Source organism: Elgaria multicarinata, chromosome 20 (genome assembly GCF_023053635.1).
Source record: "Elgaria multicarinata webbii isolate HBS135686 ecotype San Diego chromosome 20, rElgMul1.1.pri, whole genome shotgun sequence".
Taxonomy (NCBI): Eukaryota; Metazoa; Chordata; class Lepidosauria; order Squamata; family Anguidae; genus Elgaria; species Elgaria multicarinata.
The window spans coordinates 18,659,762-18,680,424 of NC_086190.1; the positions used below are offsets into that span (position 1 = coordinate 18,659,762).

The following is a 20,663-nucleotide window of genomic DNA, read 5'->3' on the forward strand; positions in this document are numbered from 1 at the left end:
GTTTTAAAGTTCAGGGGCTTTGGTTTTAAATTGGAAGGAATGTTTCTAATTGTTCAATTGATGGTTTTCGTGGTTCACTCCCTTGAGCTCCCAGGAAGAATGGTGGGGTATAAAAGTAATGGATTTCAACAAATTTAAAGTCATGGATTTGGGGACCTGAAGGATGTCAGAGAAATCTGAAATGGATCAAAATGAATTTGGATTGCTGTGAATCTCACCAGCAGGTTCCACAGCGAACCAGTGTGCATTGGCGTGAATGTGCATTTGCAGAAAGTTGCGTTAGCACAAGGGCGCGTTTGCAAATGAACAAAATACTTGAACGTTTTTTTTTTTTGATTCCGTCAATGAGCAGAGCATGGAACGAAACACGCCTGACAACCTGTGAAACACAGGGCATGTCTACACCACCAGCCGTTCCAGGAGGGACGAGGGAGGATCTCGCGATATGCTGATTGCGAGATCCTCCCCCTGCATTCACATGCGGCGTGCAACTTCCAGGGAGGAAGGAGGTTGCCGTGCCCGCCATTTTTTTTTTTTAAAGACAGGACCTGGATTGTACCTGCGCTCCAGCGCAAAAGTAAGTTTTTTTAAAAAGTCCCGACCCCGCTCTCCTCCCAATCCCTGATGGGCACAGAGTTCTTGAAGAGCTCCGTGCCCTGTGCCTGGTTCCTGGTTCCTTGCATTTACTTGCTAGGAGCTGGGACAAAACTGGGACGGCCGCCTACCCCTTCCACGGTCTCAGGACAATCCCGAGACTGCAGGAAAAACGGAGAAAAAAGGGTATGGCAATATCCCAGGGAAATGGTGGGATCATCCCTCCCTGCTCCTGGGATCCCCTGTGCATCATGTGGATGCACAGGGGCGATCCCCGGGACATCGCCTGGTGTAGACACATGCCCACAGATGGCATGGATTTAACACAATCTGTATATCCTTGGTATTAGTTCAGGAAACGTATAAAGAAATCGGGACGCAGAGATGCCAGAAGCAACTGCAATGGATTCAAAGGATTTTGGATTTCTAGGGATCTGACCCCCGGATTTTACAGTGGACTGGCTTCTTTTGAGCTGTGTGGATTTTGCAGAATTGCAGACATTTTTTTAAAACTTCGGGGGGGTGATTTGTGCAAGTGGGCATCAGCGCTCATGTGCACCTGCAAACCAGAACAAAATTCTCATACATTGAATCCGATTCTATCAACGAGCGGATGAAAGAATGAAAAATGCCTGATAATCTGTGAAATACAGATGGCATTCACCTGTCCTAGGGGTCATGTTTCTGAGAGAATTGACCCGGTGGAGAGAGAGAGAGGCAATGAACCCTTCCAATAAATGGCAGTTATCTCCCATCAGTTGTCTCCACCCCTCCCAGTTCCCTGCAGCCACGTGTATCAAAGACCACTGGTGGGCCGTGGCGGTAAGGGTTAGAAATGTCCAAGAGAGGCATTTACAAGGAGGGATACACCCCACAAATTCCCTGGGGTTGCCCTTCATGGCTGCATAGGCATTGCAAAGGACTGCTCATATCAGACCATGCTACCTTCAGGTAAATAATCTCACAGACCCAGTCCAGACACCCGGTCCCCTGCCGCCACCAGGCTGATGCAGGGCTTTTGCAAACACATGACCCCTTTCGACAACAGCAACTCAATTCCTGGACTTCTGGTTGCTAGTCACAAACCGTGGCTGCAAATTGAGCCTTGGTAGGCGTTCTGAAGAAAGGGTAAGCAGAGGCGTTTTGTAAGGTACGGTGTGTACATCCGCTTCCCTGCCGTTTTAACCTGCTTTACCTCTGGGTCCTTCTCTAGGAGGTGATGCCAGTTTCTCTTCCGTGTGGGCAGCAATGGTCTCTTCCCCCCGTCCCCCGCCTGGGAGACACCCGAGCCTGCTTGGGTTAATCTCCAGCTCAACTTCCACACGGAGCTTGAAATTGGACTTTGCCTTGCTTTGCCTCACTGGAATCGTGACTTTGTCCTACTTTATTCGGCCTTACTGGAACTTGGATTTCACCTTGCTGAATTCAGTCCTTGCTCAGACTGGAGAATGGCTGTTGCTTTGCTTTGCCAGAATATGCCTTACATGGGAACATAGGAAGCTGCCTTCTACTGAGTCAGGCCCTTGGTCCATCTAGCCCAGTATTGTCAACACTGACTGGCAGCAATGGCTCTGATAGTTCCCTAGCATAGCCAATCAGTTCAGGCATAACCTATCAGTGATCCTGCATCTTGCTACTTGGAGATGCCGGAGATCGAACCTGGGACCTTCTGCATGCTATGGGCCTTCCCATACTTCTGTTACTCTGCCTTCCTGAAGACTGAACGTTTCCTTGCTTTGCTTGCCTCTGAACTCTTATCTAGTCCCCCTCGTTTGAGCAGGAACCCCATAGGAGTGTGACCACCATCTGGGACAGAACAGATACGGATTCGCTCTGACCAATCCACCTCTAAATGGATCCACCCATTCTCCTGTTGCCCATCCCTTGTCCTCCCAAGAACCATGGCGACCCAGCGGTTCCATCTTACCTAGCGTTACTTCAGACTGCATGGGCATAGAGAGGGCGGGGTGCTTGACCTCGCAACTGAAGAGCGCATCATTGTCTATCTGAGGGTTAAGCGTCCACATGAGCATGGCCCGCACTTCCACGGTGCCGTCGCTGATGGGGATGTGGGTGTGGTGGAAGTAGTAGATGGGCTCCAGGTTCTGGATCCACCGTGGGAACTCCCGGCTCACCACAGTCTCTGGGATGACCTCCGTGGCTGGGCTGAACAAAAGTCCCTTGTCAGGGGTGAGGGCCTTAAAGGGGTTCTCCGTGAAGGGCCTCCCGCCCCGGTCCTCCACGTCCAGCAGGGAGAGCGACTTCTGCATCTTGGTGTCATCCAGGTCGCGGTGGAACAGGTTCCGAGATGCCCGGCCATCTTGCAAGCCGGCAGCGTTGACCGGGGGCTCCGTCAGGGGCACGACCTCAATCAGCTCCCCGTCCCTCTTAAAGTACACCTGGAGAGGGAAATTCAAGGAGAGATGACAGCTAGTCCCTTACTGGGAGCAGAAGTCCAGCACGGCAAAGTTTGCAAGGAACCTCAGAGCTCAACTCCCACTTACGAAGACCAAGTGGAGGCCTCAGAGAAGACCTCCCTCCGAGGGAAGGGAGTTGACCTCAGAGCTCAACTCCCCTCTTACGAAGACCACATGAAGGCCTCAGAGAAGACCTCCCTCCGAGGGAAGGGAGCTGACCTCAGAGCTCAACTCCCCTCTTATGAAGACCAAGAGAAGACCTTCTTATTTGCCCAGCCCTGGTAGTCTCTCAGTTTCTGTTGTTTTAAATTTCTTAAGGCACAATCCCATGGTTTCCGCCCTCGATAATCATAAACCCCCCAGGACTGGAGGTATAAGAGCATTCTCTGCAGGGCAGGAGGAGAGATGGAGGCAATCTTCATTTTCTCATCTTCTTAGCCTGATTTTTTTTTGCTAGATGGGCTCTTTTTGCCCATCTAGCTGGGCTGTGTCCAAGGGGAATGGAATGACCTCAAGATAACTTGTATCCTGGCCTCTCCAGTCTCCTCCCTACCCAATGAAATACCCCTTCTCCCTTTCCCCAGCCTCAGAAAGCAGCCAGTGCAGTCATTTCCATGCCAGCTGTGAGAAGGTGGGTTTGGAACGCCAATTCCTGGTCTGAGGTCAGAGCACTGTCTTCAACCTCAGATCAGGGAACCCGAAATATCCTATGGATAAGGCTGGCTTCTGTATGATCCCACAGGTGTGCACGCAACGAGGATTCTGGCATGCAGAGGTGTGTGTGTGTGTGTGTGTGTGTATTTGCATAGCTCGGAGGACGATCGCTCTGCAGACGCAACGCCTGTTAAAACCTTTTTTGAACGTCTCTCTGAAGAGAAGATTGTATTCCATTTCCAAACGCTCCTTTCAAGCCATGGATGTCACGGTGTAATGAAACGGCCTCGGGAATGTTTGCAGATAAGTGTTTTTTTTTTAATAATAATAAAAAAAATGCAAAAGTCTTCCTCCCCCCCTCCCTCTTTCCCTTTGGAAAAAAAATTAAATGCTTCAAACATCTGAATGAATAAGCAGAAATCACTCCCTGGATCCTTAGAACCTCAACCACCCCCTTCCTCGTCTCACCCCACCCCCTTATTCTCCTGTGTGTGTTTGCATAAAGAATATTCACTAGGGAGAACATGATTTAGAGAGAGAGACAGCTCTGGAAATGAAATGACTCAACAATGCCAGAACTCAAGACATCTCCAGACAAGATAGAAGCTCCCCTGCATCTGGGATTGTCCGGGAAGTTATTATTCCAAAAGTTCATTTGCGTGAAAGGGGCTTACTCAACCTGATGCCCCCACGGGTGTGTTGGACTACAATGCCCATCATTGCCATGAGGCAGCAGGGCTGGAAATTGCAGAAGTTTATTTATTGCTCCATCCATTAGATTTGATTTGTGCCCTGCCTTTGTACGAAAAGAACCCCCCCCCCCCAAGTACTCACGGACACTTGCAAGCTTCACAGAAGTGGATTAAAAGAATAAAAGGCAATAAAAACATAACCATTACAGATGTTTTTTTGAAAAAAGGCAGCCCACACAACAGTAGGGCCCCCCATCGCCACTGCTGTCTGTCCCTACTCACCTTGGGAGTCACCGGCGCCTTCATGCTGAAATTATGCACTCCCCAACCTGCATCCATGGTGGCCGTAGAGGGCCCAAATACGCAAGGGTAAAAGCGTGGATGCTCCGATTGCACCTTTACCCTGGCGTTTATGGGGCCTTTATGGCCACCATGGATGCAGCGAGATGAAATGGGCAATTTACAGACGCGCCGGAAATTGTGCAGATCCCCCGTTGTGTCCGTGGCAGCCACCGTTGGCATAAAGGGGAAAGACCGCTACCGAGCGTTCTATGGGCCTCGCGGGCAATCGAGTGGGGTCTGTGCTCACTCAAGGAGTGCCCAACTAGGTCTGGGCATGTGTGGATGTGGGGGAATCTGTTGGACCCCCAGGCCCATGTGGGCTCTTGAGACAACTCTCCCCAACAGACCTACTTACAGGCCAAAGGCCTTCTTGGATCAAGCCGTCTTTGCCTGCCAGAGGAAGGACACCAAAGAGGGAGCAAAAATAGCCTACCTTTGGGAGAGTGTTCCGCAGCCTGGGGGCCACCACCAAAAAGGCCCTTTCTCAGGGCGCCACCAAATGTTGCTCCGACTATGATTCGTGCAAAATTGCTCAGAAATTTGCGCAAATTGCAGAACCAACCTCCCCCAAAAGTGAAAAAAAAAAGTTCCCAGAGTTTGGGGAACAGCCTGTAACTTGGCTCATGGATACAAAGTGAGTCATACATGCCATGGAACTCCATCAAGCCCCCAAAGAACTGGATTTTCCAGCTACGGACCTCCCTACTTCAAATTCACCATGTTTGTGATCTAGGGGTAGAAGTAAACCTCCGACGAGAGATACAATCCCAGGCAGGAGAGGGAAGAATCATGCAGCTAGTCCTCATTATAATGTCCAAATTGCTGAGAGCTATGATTAAGGGGGAAGCGCCAATGGAAGTGAATTGAAGCAGATCTAATTCTGACAGGAATGATGCCCCTTGCGTCTTGCACAGAGACAGTGTTAAAGGTTTTCCCCTTCCTCCCGGAACTGCGCTACCCTGATTGAAACTTACTTACCATGGGGGCAGGCTTCCCGCCAGAGACAATGCAGACCAATGTGAAGTTCTGGGCCTGGTAGCGGCTGAAAGGGGCCGGCGTGTCTGCAGCAATGACCGAGATCGATATAGGAGGAGCTGGTGGGGGGGAAAGGAAAAGTCAAAAATTAGGGATGTATCAGAAGTCTATGTTTGCTCACAAAACATGTGAGCACGCCCCTCCAGAGCCATGAAGGTGAGCAGAAGCAAACGTCCTCCGAAAATATCCGCCAATCGTCAAACACGTCCTCCCATTCGTCACATTCCCCGTTCCCAGTTCGATTTGCGCAAATGTCCTAATTGGTGCATATCCCCTCCGTAGGCTGAAGCAGCCCCACTCTCGCCGATGGAAGACACGTGGGCATGTTTGAGAAAATGTGCACAAGTCCCCCGTTTCATCCCTGCTCAATTTGCGCGAGTTTCCGGGTTGCGCAAATCGAGCGGTGAGATCACGTCCGTCGGATCCTGGTAATCGCAAAGAGCGCTGTGACTCTGATGGATTAATTACGACAGTTACTCTGATGGATCAATGAATGAATGGCTCAAAAGGAGTTTGTGGAATGAGTCCTCTCCATTGCGGAATGAAAAACAACCCTTCCCAATCTAGCCATGCTAGGTTAAAAGTTGCTGTTTATTGTTCGTACCCTTGTCATTGTAATGCATCATTGTAAGAAGAAACACGTGTATTCTTTGAGTACAAGAATTTACCCCACCCAGTGTATGGCCCAGAGGTACACGACACAGCAATTGTTCTGAAACCGAGTGGGACCACACTGGCTGAGTGTCTGGATGGGACATTGCCTCGGAATCATGCATTATTATTATTATTATTATTATTATTATTATTATTATTATTATTATTATTATTTATAGCATGCACCTCTTTGAGCTTCACCAGGGAAGAAAAGTGGCACGGATGTGTTATCTGTCTATTTATAAATCACTTACTCTGTGCTAGACAGAGTGCATCTCTGTCCAGTTCTGAGGGCCACAGTTTAAGAAGGATGTAGACCAACATCCGGCCATCTAGATGTTGTTTGGCTCCCAACTCCCATCAGCCCCAGATAGCATGACCAGTAGTCAGGGGATGATGAGTCCAATGACTTCTGCAAGGCCGCGGGGCCACCACCCTTGAGGGAGTCAAGCTGGAATGTGTCCAAAGGAAGGTAACCAGGATGGCGAGATGAGACCACAAGCTGTGTGAGGATTGGTTGAGAGATGTGGGTGAAGTGAAGTGAAGATTGAAGATTGAGGGTAGTGAAGATTCTATGGGTGATTCTATGGGTGGATTCCTGCATTGAGCAGGGGGTTGGACTCGATGGCCTTGTAGGTCCCTTCCAACTCTGCTATTCTATGATTGAGGGTAGCGGTGGAGCCTGTCTGCTGATATCTGAAGGTCAGAAGGTGGAACCAATTTGTTCTCAGATGCTCCAGAGGCCAGGTCAAAATGGCAGGGGAGCAGATTAAGACTGAACATGAAGAGCTGTCTATGGAGCAGGCTATCTTGGTATTAAGCTCTTTTTTGCTGGCGGAGTTTAAAGAAAGACCAGGCAGCCTTCTGCCAGGGTTGCTGTACTTGTATCTGGCACGGCAGATTCTGCACTGTGCAGGCGGTCAGACTAAATGATCTCCATGGCCCCATACGATTCTAACATCCTGTGATTCTAAGCCACGAAGTCACACCATCTCATGGGGGGGGGGGGGAGAATACTACCAGGAAGTAACATGGGTTGATGACAGTTACACACATCTTGTAACATCAAGTTGATTCCCAGGTTGTTAAATATGAGTGCAGGGAGTGAGAACACACACACTACAAACACCTTCCTGCCCCATGGGAACTCCTGGTCTGCCTTGTTATTTTAGTTGTCCCTGATGGACAATTTCTCTTTAACTGGTGCCTTTTTATGAGCCAAGAAATGTAGATCTAGCAAACAAGCGTAAATCAAGGACTGGAGTTGCTTTCTCCGCAACACAGCCCCTTCTCCCCTGTGTTTATCACCGCAAAAGCCCTAATGATTTTTTTCTTTTTATATAAGAAAAAAAATGGGGGAGGGAGACCTAGGGAGAGAAAGAAAGAGGTGGTTTTTTTTTGACAGCGCACAGAAGTGGCTGACTCAAGGAAGGAAATAAAGAGGGGAAACGAGAAAAGAAAAAGGAGAAGAAAAGACGTCTAGCAGATTGGAATATTTTCCAGAGAAACGAAACCAGTGGCTTGATACAATGTTATTTTCACAATGACCCTGTTCAGAAGGTGGCTATCAGTGGCTACTAGTCCGTATGGCTTTGTGGTACCTCCAGTAGCAGAGGCAGTAAGCCTATATCCGGCAGTTGCTGGGGAACATGGGCGGGAGGGTCCTATTGCACTCATGACCTGGTTGTGGGTTCCTGGTCAACAGCTGGTTTTGCTATTGACTAGAGGGACCCTTGGAGACTGAAAGAGCTGGGCATGTTTAGCCTGGAGAAGAGAAGATTGAGGGGAGACATGAGAGCACTCTTCAAATACTTCAAAGGTTGTCACACAGAGGAGGGCCAGGATCTCTTCTCGATCCTCCCAGAGTGCAGGACGCGGAATAACGGGCTCAAGTTAAAGGAAGCCAGATTCCCGCTGGACATCAGGAAAAACTTCCTGGCTGTTAGAGCATTACAACAATGGAAGCAGTTGCCTAGGGAGGTGGTGGGGTCTCCCACACTAGAGGCCTTCCAGAGGCAGCTGGACAACCATCTGTCAGGGATGCTTTCGGGTGGATTCCTGCACTGAGCAGGGGGGTTGGACTCGATGGCCTTGTGGGCCCCTTCCAACTCTACTATTCTATGATTCTTCTGCTTTTATTGCAGCCTGCTTGTCCACCTGCCTCTCCCTCCACTCCGGATGACAGTGGTGGTGGTGGTAAGGATGAGCAGGAGATGCCATGGTCTCCTTGCTCCCTGTCTCTCTCCCTGTCAAACAAGCAGGTCGTAGCAATGTTGAAATCGAGGCACCTGCATAGAATGGCAGTGAGAAGATAGACGGGCCGAAGGAGGGCGATTAGTGAAGGCAAATTGCCTGAAGGCCCTCAAAAACCCAGAGCCAGCCTTGAATCCAGGTCAGCTCTGCAGGTTAGGAGCCCCAGCTGGTAAATGCCGCAGCCGTTACGGTGGAATTAAGAGAGCCGGGTTGATTTATGCCAAGCGACAGTCTGTGAACTCTATTCCCTACTTCAGCGCTCCGGCGGGATTTCTTGAGTCGCAACTGCGCCGCCCGGTAAATAAAAGCCTTCACTTTGCAGTGGGTGGCGGCGGTGCGGGGAACTTTCTCCTGCACCTTTCCCCAAAGTTATGAACAAACTCAGGCGCAGAAACATGGTTCCAGCTGGCCTCCTCCCTACCGGCATCTCCCAGGTGGCCGCTTTTGGATGGATTGTTTTGTTTTGTTACTTTACAGCCATTTGAAGGTCTCCTTGGCTCCGACAGCACTTAAGTAGTCGCTTTTGGACATGTGTTGACGTTGGTGCGGGCCCACATTGCTGCTGTACATCACGTTGGAGAAGGGGCTCTAATCTGTTTGTTTTGCTCCGTTTGCCAAGCGGGAAAACCCGGGATCACCCCAGAGTGCGACGCTTTCCTGGGAATACCGCAAGCGGTGCGCTTTGCAGCCTCAACCGTACGTTCGCCAGAATAGTTCCCGCTCCGCACAGAGCATTCACCAACCGCCGTTGCTCCCAAAAGAGATCCCATGCCTAGCTCACCGGGCTCTGGCATGTCGTATCTCTCCTCCAAAGGCGCCGCGGAAATATATATTGCTTCCTCCTCCCCGCAAAAAAACGGGAGGCAAGTCCCCAAATGTGAGGCCGTATCTCTGCGTCATGGCGGAAAGAAAGATGGGCTGGAGGGGAAAGGGAGAGAAATCATCCCGGAGAGCATTTGCAGGAGAAGATGCGGGAGATAGATAAATGGAGAACAGGGGGAGTTAGGGTGAGGCAGAGAAAAATATGGATGCCAAATGCAGGGAAAGCTGGCGAAATGTTTAAATAACTGTTTCATGGTGGGACGCAAGAGCAGGGACCCACGGAAGATTTGTGTTCCTGTCATGGCTGAGATGATGTTTTATGCATTCCTGCTTCAGGAGAAACAGGGAGGATTGGAAAGCACAAATCATAGAATAGTAGAGTTGGAAGGGGCCTATTTATTTATTTATTTATTTATTTATTTATTTATTTCATTTATATACCGCCCCATAGCCGAAGCTCTCTGGGAGGTTTACAAAAGTTTTAAAAAGTGGACATTAAAAAAAAGTATACAAAATTTAAAACCATCAAAAAGTATAAAAACAACAGTACCCATTTTAAACAACAGTTCTGGGGTCCGTTAAAAAACACACAAAAAACAGCATATGTTGTTAAATGCTGTTAAATGCCTGGGAGAAGAGAAAGGTCTTAACCTGGCACTGAAAAGATAACAATGTTGGTGCCAGGCGAGCCTCATCAGGGAGATCATTCCATAATTGGGGGGCCACCACCGAAAAGGTTGCCATCCACTCGGAGGAGGACCTTAGATGTTGAGCACAGTGTACGGGTAGGTTCATGTCGGGAGAGGCGTTCCGTCAGGTATTGTGGTCCCAAGCCGTGTAGGGCCATCGAGTCCAACCCCCTGCTCAGTGCAGGAATCCACCTAAAGCATCTCTGGCAGATGGTTGCCCAGCTGCCTCTTGAAGGCCTCCAGTGTGGGAGAGCCCACAACCTCCCTAGGTAACTGGTTCCATTGTCGTACTGCTCTAACAGTCAGGAAGGTTTTCCTGATGTCCAGCTGGAATCTGGCTTCCTGTAACTTGAGCCCATTATTCCGTGTCCTGCACTCTGGGAGGATCGAGAAGAGATCCTGGCCCTCCTCTGTGGGACAACCTTTCAAGTATTTGAAGAGTGCTCTCATGTCTCCCCTCAATCTTCTCTTCTCCAGACCAGACATGACCAGTTTAGCATCATCTCCCTAACAAATGTGTCAAGGATTCATAGAGTTCGCAGGTGCCTCATAGGGCATCTAGTCCATCCCTCTGCTCCATGCTGGAACACCAGATGCAGAGCATGTCCATCAGATGGCCAGCAATGGAGAGTCCATTACCCCTTCGGGTCATGGGGTCCATTCCCTAATTGTTCTAACCATTAGGTCCTCTCCTTCATGAATTCATCTAACCCCTTCCTTTTTAAAATCCCAGCAAACCCATGGACATCACCACAACGTGGCAATGAAATCCAGAAATCAGTGGTGTATCATGTGAAAAAGGACTGCCCAGTCTCCATTAGGGGCCTACGAGTGATTCGTTTTAGATAATCACTTCCTATCATGTCCTTCAGGATGTATGAGAAATTAATCTCCTTTCAATTCTGACCTGAATTCATCCAGTTTGTACCTCCTAGAACTGACCGCAGACTCCAATGCCAGCTGTGGTCAAGAGTCAGTCTTTTCCAAGCTTGTGATGAGATTCGCATAACAAAGAGCAAAAACACATGCGGGAAATGTGGACATTTGAAAAATGCCCACAACCACGCTTTGATCAGTGGGAGGAAAATGCGTCCATCTCAAAAATGCACAGAATTGATGCCTACATTGGGGAAAATGTGCGTGTGCTAAGACGCAAGCAAAGCTTGGAGTCTGATACAGACATAAATCAGAACAACCATCAAGGTGAGCTTTGGAGAACCAGGTGAGTCTGCCATGCTTGCAACCCTGAACACGAGTGTGAGTGTGAGAACGTGTTCACCAAAACCGTTCTCAAATCACCATCCGGCCTTCTGGCATTCAGTTCAAGCAACTGCCGCTTTTGTCTAGGGGGCAAATAGGCCCAACTTTGGAAATGCATCCAAATCTGTGGATTTTTCACCTTTCCTGGCCAGTTGCTGTTCGTTCGGCACAAATTTCTCACGGGCACAAAATGTGCAGCGATCACAAACGTGAATGTACATTGGGCGAGAGACGAGAGGAGCATTGGCGTTCAGAGAATCTCGGAGAGTTTGCAGATCACTCGTTCCTCCATCCTTAGTGGTAGCATCCGTTGATATCGTGAAACATGGGAAGCTACATTCCACAATATCAATAGGGATCAGGAAAGAGAACCCCATGGGTGCTACACTCTCCATACTCCCCTGTTCCTGTGAGCCCTGCAGAACGCAACGGCGGCATTGTCCAGGCCTTCAACTTGAGGCCTAGGATTGCCATGAACTTGCTTCTCCACCACCAAGCCAAGGGACATTTGAGAAACAACGGTAGGAGGGGTTCAGAATTGGAGGAACCACTCTTAAACTCCCTTTCTTTTCCGCTGAAGATCTGTATGTCTCCAGCTTCCAGGGTCTTCATGTATCCCAGGCAGATTCTAACAAGCGAAGTGACATTTTGTTTAGCTCCTTGTCAGCCATTGGCACCGTACACAAGGGACTGACAATGTATGATGTTAGCCCTAGTCGGTAATTATACCAGGCCTCCTGTCTGGACTGTGCTCATCCCTCGATAGCCCAGCGGCGTCTCCAGTTCTGCTATCATGCCGGTAACCTTCGCCGCTCCCCTAAATCATCCCTGAAGCACACCCGGGCTCTCTGAACCATGAAGTCACACATCATGACCAATTAAAGGTGCCGCATGGAGAAAGGAAACTTTACCTAATGCCGAGGCGGCTAAATTTAGAAGCATACAGTGACGGAGGCGTAAGCCACCTCTGCCTGACCCAGGAGATGTCAGAATCTAATTACGGAGCTGCGGGTTTTCCCCCCAGCACCGATTCCGGGGAGGGCGAAGGAGAAAGTGAGCAGACAGGAAAAGTCAGTCCTGTCAATCAAGAGGAGTTTTCTCTCCCCTCCCCCAACGGCCATCGCTCAGTGCCGATTTTCATGTAACATTTTCCCTACAGGGAAGAAAGGCACAAAAGGCGGTAGTGTGCACTCAAAGGAGCAGCCATTCAAATCGGGGAGCATGGGAAAATTCACTTCCCATGTCTCCCGCTGCCAATGAACACAAAGAATGTTTGCAACGAGGGATGAATTTAGATCACAAGCTGAATATGAGCCAATAGTGTGATTTGGCTGCAAGAAAGGCAAATGCTATTTTGGGCTGCATTAATAGAAGTATAGCTTCCAGATGGCGTGAGGTTCTGGTTCCGCTCTATTCGGCCCTGGTTAGGCCTCATCTAGAGTATTGCGTCCAGTTCTGGGCTCCACACTTCCAGAAGGACGCAGACAAGCTGGAGCATGTTCAGAGGAGGGCAACCAGGTTGATCAGGGGTCTGGAAACAAAGCCCTATAAAGAGAGACTGGAAGAACTGGGCATGTTTAGCCTGGAGAAGAGAAGGCTGAGGGGAGACATGATAGCACTCTTCAAATACTTGTCACACAGAGGAGGGCCAGGATCTCTTCTCGATCCTCCCAGAGTGCAGGACACAGAATAACAGGCTCAAGTGACAGGAAGCCAGATTCCGGCTGGACATCAGGAAAAACGCCCTGATAGTTAGAGCAGTACAACAGTGGAACCAGTTGCATAGGGAGGTGGTGGGCTCTCCCACACTAGAGGCCTTCAAGAGGCAGCTGGACAACCCTCTGCCAGGGATGCTCTAAGGTGGATTCCTGCACTGAGCAGGGGGTTGGACTCGATGGCCTTGTAGGATGACTCATCCATGTCCAGCTCCGTTGGACCCTCGCCAAACCACTGCCTACCCCAGTTCGTGGCATCACCCGAGTTTATTTGCAGCCCGCGTGATCACCGAATGAAGCTGCGAGCCTGTGCGTGCTCAATCTGGAGCCTCCCTGGTTGCACACAATGGAAGATCTGGAATTTATGTGTTTCCTACCTTGCGTAAATGGGAGCCATAAAGGCCCTGTTTACGCAAGGTTAAAGGCCCTGCTGGTAGGGATCCATGGGAATTGCCCTCCTGTTCACAAGTTTTACCCTACCCAGTGCCTGTTTGCATTCTCTTCCCCTCCTTATTGTTTTATTATGGTTTTATTAGAACGTAAGCCTATGCGGCAGGGTCTTGCTATTTACTGTTTTACTCTGTACAGCACCATGTACATTGATGGTGCTATATAAATAAATAAATAATAATAATAATAATAATAATAATAATGATGAAATCACGAGAACACGTCTCATTCCCAACCCCGAATGTGAACAGGAGAGGGTTTGGGTTTTTCGAGAAACGTTTGCAAACTCCCAAATTTGCGACTGCACATTCAAAATATGCCTAGTTTTATTTTAAAGTGCACTTTGAAAGCACATTAAAAGCACACAAAATTTTTCATGCTTTAGTTAAAAGGGGAAGCGTACAGTTTTCCTGTTTGAAATACGCCCTTTCTCATTCGAATGAGCTGAAAACCAAATCAAAAACGAACATCGAAGCGAGCTGAAATGAGGAGGGCCTTTTCTGCTGTGGCACCCCAGCTCTGGAATAAGCTCCCTAGCAAGGTTGGCCTGGCACCTACATTGCACTTTTCCTGGATTTAAGCTTTCAGATTATATTTTGTGCTGTGATGGTAGCTTTCACTATTGTGAACTTTCCAGGGCGCTTCAGCTATCGGGTGGTACAGAAATGAAATGAAATCAATCAATCAGGTGATTTTTTGGAGAAATTTGGCAAGCTCAAATTTGGGCAAGCAGCTGTGCCTGCTAGACCAGACCAAAGTTTCATCTAGCCCAGCTTCCTGTCTCCAAGAGTGGACAGCCAGATGCCTCCAAGAAGACTATGAACAGGATGTGAAGAACCTCTGGAGTTTGCCCTCAGCAACCAGCCTGAGCAGAGCGGTGCCATCAAGCCAACATATCCGTGATTTGGGAGATGAAGTTCCCGTGCTTCCAAACATCTTATCTTAACAGGCAGGGGTGCTGTGCCTTCGAACATCTGCCTGACGGGCAGAGACCCAACAGGAAAGCTTCTGCTGTCGCACGGCCAGTGAGGGGCTCGTCATCTCTTCGGAGTGCTCTTTTCACTAAGACCCTGCCTTAAGACCGGCTTAATTAAGATGCAATCAGCCGTCCACGCCTGTTGCACAGCATTCGTAAGGGGAAGGGGCCAGATGCAACGGAGGAAGGAAAATGAAAACCGTGGCACACTAAATGCAACAGCGCGGTGTTGCATGGAGGTGGGAAGGAGGGTGGAAAGTTCCCAGCGGGTGATGGTTTTATGCCCTGAAGCATAAGATTTGATTGGCCTTAATGTCCAAGCTTGCATAGCTACAAATGTTATTAGCAGGCATAAAATCGCCCACGGACCATTTTCGGAAGTCGGGAGTGGCGTTTTGTCGCAATGACTTCCTCCGTTGCCGACACCCTCCACCCCTCTCCACCGTTGGACTAACAAAGCGTTCGTTCCCTTTACGGTGTTCAAATGTAAAGTTCTTCCTTAATATCGCCAGGGAGAAACCCGGACATTTTTTACAGTTAAACGGCAGCAGAAAGTTGCGTGTCAGAGAGTCAGGGCAGGCTCGCAGACCAAAATCGAGTCATACACGCTGTGGAATTCGGTCAAGCTAAAAAGGTCCCGGACATCGCAAGCTGCGGACCCGGATTCCTCACCACAGCGGGCCCTGACGTATCGAAGCACGCTGCAAAAAAAAAAAGACACCCCGGGTCGAATCCATCCCTGTGCCTTGCCAACGCTGCTCTTCGGGTGTCCCCGTTTCTCTGGGGGACGCTTTCCCCAGCCGCGTCCCCTGCCTCATTACCGAGAGACTTGTAAGTTTAAAGCTGCAAAGATTGAACAAGAGGCAGCGCTGGGGAGGTTCGTCTCTCTTTTAATAGGGGCTCTCGGGCTAATCTGTAGGCAGAGCAACTTCCCTTCTCTCCGGGTGATTTAATGTGGGTTCCGGGGCCGAGCACGGGAGGAGTGGAGAAATGAATTAACAAACAGGGGAGGGTGAGGAGGAGGCAGCAGGGAGGCGAATCTGGACGTCTACATAGGAGCTGAGCAAAGGGGTGGAGGAGATCCTTCATGTCCGAGCTGGAGAGGGTCCCGAGAGGCTCTGGTTAGGCCTTGGAGGGAGGACAGTAAATGGCAAGGAAGAATGAGGCCTTCAGGCACCTGCAGGGGCGGAGAAGCTGGAGGGAGCGAGCACTCGGAAGACGCAGCGTAGGGATTTCGGCAGCCTGCCGCTGGCCAGGGTATCTCCTCTCTTTCGACCTGAGAACCAAATTCCATGGGGGAGGAATTCTCACGTTCCACTGGCAGGTGGGGCCGAAGGCAAATGGGGCAGGGGCGGAATATCAACACACACCCTGCCTATTTCAGCCCAGTGCTCTTACTGCCTGTAACTTAGCCTCGTTCATTGACCCTGCTTCCTGGCTCCCCCTTCGACTGTGGCTCCTGGCTCTCTTATCAATCCTGTCTCCTCGTTTCCTGTTCGGTCCTGGTTTCTGGACCATTCCGGGATCCTGATTCCTGGTTTGCCCTTCAATCCTGACTCAGGGTTCATTCATGGATCCAACCTCCTGGTTTCTCCTTTGGCCCTGACTACTGGTTTGTTTCACAGCCCATAGTTTCTGGGGGCCTTGCTAGACCTACCTTTGAATCCGTTTGGGAGGAGGGGCCAGCCCATGCTAAAAGTAGCGTGGGCTGTTGCCCTAGTCTAAACATCAGATGCGACGGGCTGCAGGAAAGCCCCGTCATGGCCGCCATTTTTTAATTTTTAAAGGGTTGGGTGTGCAGGAGCGCAACATCAATTAAGGTAGGCTTTTTTTGGGGGGGAAAGGGTTCCCCACTCCCGCAGCCCCCGATTTCCCCACCCTGGCCACGATCCCCCCTGCCTGCGATCTCTGATCCCCCCATCCTTCTGGCTCCGTTTCCCCCATCTCCCCACCCTGACCTGATGGCCGAGTAAATGTGGTAGACCGCGGGAAATACCGGGCCACAACTGGTGCCGGTTATCCCGGGCCAAGGAAGGGTTACCCCTGCCTGAGCCCAGGATCCCCTGCGCATCATCTGGATGCACAGGGGCCGGCCCGGGACTCGCTCCGGGCTACTCCGTTGTCTAGTAAGGCCCTGGATCTCCTCAGAAAACAAAGGCTGACAGTCTAGCTGTCCTATTTCTCTCTCTCTCTCTCTCTCTCTCTCTCTCTCTCTCACACACACACACACACACACACTTTTCACGAGACATTGAAAAAGCAAGGAGGCATCTCCAAATAGTTTTCGATATTTTGCTTTAGGTGAAATTCCAGCACCAACTCCACCAGCAAGGATCAGTCTCCCCTCCCCCACTTCTTTCCTGCTTCTTCTGGAGTCCAAATGGGGGCGGAAGCTCTGGAAGGACACAACGAGGTCTTAACTACAGGACTTCAGCAGCCCCTTCGGGTGGGCCGGCTCTATTTATGAGGACATTTTTGAGATGGAAAAGGTCTCTCCCAGGAGCTCCTCAGTTAATTACATCCTTCGGTTCAGACCCGACTTTTCTATTAGGAAATGAATTATTCTTTTCCTGCCACGGCGGCTTGGAAGATCCGATTCGGGGTTGGGGGGTGGGGTGGGAGTAAGGTCACCGGCCTCACTTTAAAACCTGAGGGCAATTGAGATGATGAGGGAGGGGATTTAACGCTTGAAGGATGCGATTGCGTGGAGGGAATGGCTGTGAAGGCGAACACTACCTGGGGGCACAAGCAAAAGACCACTTCTGGATTTGTGGAATGAGTGCTTCCATTAACAGGTCTTCAAAATTGAAATATTAGATTCTATTCATATGTATACCTCACCCGACAAGCTGAACTACATATCCAGCAGAATCAGACAAGAGTGTGTGTGTGTGTGTGTGTGTGTGTGTGTGTGTGTATCTTAAAACAGGAACTGAAGCACTCAGATCCAAGGACACTCCCTTCCTCTGTGCCCCGTCATGAAAGGCTGATAGTAGAGGGAACTCCCAGTTTGTTAATGCCATCCATGCTGTAGCACCCCCACTGCAGCTGGCCAGGAGGTGGCATTGCAGCTACCTTGCACAGCCACCAGGGCTGTGCTGGGGGAAGTTTTCTGAGGTGAGCTAGGTGTCGGGAACTGTGAGACAAGTCAATAGCCAGAACCCAAAGAGGAAGCCAGAACAAACCAGGTGGCAAGATCAAGGAGCAGAGCTCAGGAAGACCTTGTTGCTCCAGGAAGGCTCAACTGGAAGGAACAGGAAGTCTTTTATACTCCTTCCTGTCCAGTATCATGCTGTTATTGGAGGGATCCTCCTCCTCCGAGGAGCTAGAATTTGCTAAGATAGACAATGCCTTTGAGCAAACCCTGCCAGGAGCCCTGGGGCAGCCTTGGCTTTTAGGGGAGGGGACCATGGGTCCATCCGCATAGGAAGAAGGGAGTTTGACTTCAGAGACAGAGTACAGCTCTTTTAAGAAGTATCCGAATCCAAAGAAGGACTCTTCAGGAAGAGAGAAACTCCTTTGCAGCAGGGCTTATAATGTACTGCAGCTGAGCCTCAGCTAGGGCTCAGGAGGCTCTGGTTATATAAGCCTGCATTATCAGTCTAGCCTTTGCTGAAAACAACACCGTTTCTTCAACTCCAGTATCTTGTACTGTTTTGACTTCTGTGTTATTGGTCTTTGGACTTTTGCCCGATGCTGCCTTCTGGACTCTAATTCTACTTGACTGATATCCTGTGCATTTGACACATGCATACTTGTGCGAATGCAGACTTGTAAATGAACCAAAAAAAGAATCGGATTCCATTGAGTAGATTATCGGAGAAAATATACTGGACAATCCATAAAATACAGATAGGACAGATTTATCAAACTGCATACATCCTTAGTCTCTCTCACACACTCACACATGCCTCCAGACCCTCCACATTCTCCATCCACCAAGAAGCAGTGAAGAACAAGAGCTGAAGAACAAACCACAAGGCTAGATTTACCATTAGTTGCAGCCTGGCCTCCATTTCTAAACCCTACTTTGGAGAAGGGACCATAGAATCATAGACTAGTAGAGTTGGAAGGAGCCTATAAGGCCATCGAGTCCAACCCCCTGCTCATTGCGGGAATCCACCTAAAAGCATCCCTGACAGATGGCTGTCAGTTCCTCTCTGATGCCTTAGAAAGCAGAGAGGAGGCCAGGGCAGCTGTAAGACCCATTACTTGCTGCAGACCTGTTGCTGGTACAACATCTGATTCTATTCATGTCCTATTTGTGTCTTTTCTAGTTCTGGTGCTTTGCTGGACAGCTCTCTAGCTGCTTCAGCAACTTTGATTCATGCTTGTTCCTTGCCTGCTAGACAACTCCGCAGCCTTGCTGGCAAGACTGAGAACCCTAGCCACAAGGCCATGGCAGCAGACATGGAACAATGCCACAGATGCCTTGTAATGCTCATTTTCCATCCCTAGGTGCCGCTGTAGCATGACCTGCGCACCTTACGGGATTCTAGCAGCACGTAGTGGCAAAAGAGAAAGAGAACTCCCTGCAAAATCCAGCCACGCAGACTGTCAATGGCCAAACTCAATGGTGACATTTTGATAATGGCTGGCTTGTGCTGCTCAGAAATACCAATTATTTTCTGCCAAGTGCTGAGAAGAACACACAGTCCTCTCAGAAAGAGAACGTGCTCTTTGCGGAGGGCGGGGGACGCTTTAGAGTTTATGGCTGGCTGCTCACCTCTGATGTCTTCATGGCCGTTAAGACCGATTTGTAGGTTCGACTAGCTCTGAGAAGGAGGACAGCCTCCCATAGGGCAACCATGACCTCATCGCTTGCCATGTCTCTTCTGCAAGGTTGGAGCCCGTTACACAAGAGGCCACGCGGGAGACGGAGCCCCGTTGCCATCGCTGAAGGTCAGGCATGCAACTTATTGTTAAGCGTCCAACGCTTCCTCAAACCTACATCTTTCTTTTGCACAAAGCCTTTCTGCTTGTTTACAAACCCAACAAGGAGCACACAACCCTCCTCTCCTTTCTGCCTGCCAGTAATAGGGCTGTTGCAGGCACCCAGCTGGGTCCAAAAGTTTGCAGAACTCCCCCATATCACCCCCCCCCCGGACACAGACCACCCTAGTCCTAGTCATAGAATCATAGAATCATAGAATAGTAGAGTTGGAAGGGTCCTAAAAGGCCATCAAGTCCAACCCCCTGCTCAAGGCAGGAATCCATCCTAAAGCATCCCTGACTGATGGTTGTCCAGCTGCCTCTTGAATGACTCTAGTGTGGGAGAGCCCACAACCTCCCTAAGTAACTGGTTCCATTGTCGTACTGCTCTAACAGTCAGGAAGTTTTTCCTGATGCCCAGCCGGAATCTGGCTTGCTGTCACTTGAGCCCGTTATTCCGTGTCCTGCACTCTGGGATGATCGAGAAGAGATCCTGGCCCTCCTCTGTGGGACAACCTTACAAGTATTTGAAGAGTGCTCTCATGTCTCCCCTCAATTGTGTGCAATGACGGAGGTGCTGGGAATTATGTCATTTTCCCCAGACACCATTTGCACGGTGTGTGTGTGTTATGTGCAATTTCCAGTGCCTCCATTGTGCACAGCAATGGAGGCTCCAGACAGTGAATGTCCGTGAATCGGATGCGTGTGAACCCACCCATCTGTATCCACCACTCATTCGCAGTGAAGCCTATATAGGTCAGCCTTCCGCCAATTTGACAAAAGCCAAGAATGTTGGGAAACAGGACAGGTGAATGTAAGCTTGGAAAATACGAAGAGCGGAGCGAAACTGAACTTGACACATGCCCACCGGAATGGCATCCGAACATTTGGAAAGAGAGTGGAAAATGAGGTTCCCATTTGCAAATTAGTTACAGAAGGTTAATTCATATTAGGGATGACTGAGAAATCCACAATGGAATTAAGAGAGGCTCAGTTTCTATGTATTGAACCCATGGATTCCACAGAAGCCTAGCTTTTCCCAAGCCACATGGATTCAGGGGATTTGCGGACTGTTATTTGTTTTTAAAGAAAGACTTTTTGGAGTTTTACGTTAATTTCGTTGTAGCAAAGTACATAAAACAAGGAATAAAAGACCAACTAAAAGCGCACATTTCCCC

At 49.6% G+C, this 20,663-nt stretch overlaps 1 protein-coding gene across 2 annotated transcripts in view; it reads right to left on the minus strand.

Moving 5' to 3' along the window:
• The window catches only part of IGSF21 (immunoglobin superfamily member 21), a 161,913-nt gene that overhangs the window by 11,938 nt on the left and 129,312 nt on the right, over nucleotides 1-20,663 (minus strand). For both annotated transcript variants that reach the window (XM_063145127.1, XM_063145128.1), the window contains 2 exons: nucleotides 5,678-5,793; nucleotides 2,522-2,993 (listed from right to left, as the gene is read on the minus strand). In XM_063145127.1, the coding sequence (XP_063001197.1) occupies nucleotides 2,522-2,993; nucleotides 5,678-5,793 (588 nt within the window). The remainder of the gene's footprint in view (nucleotides 1-2,521; nucleotides 2,994-5,677; nucleotides 5,794-20,663) is intronic.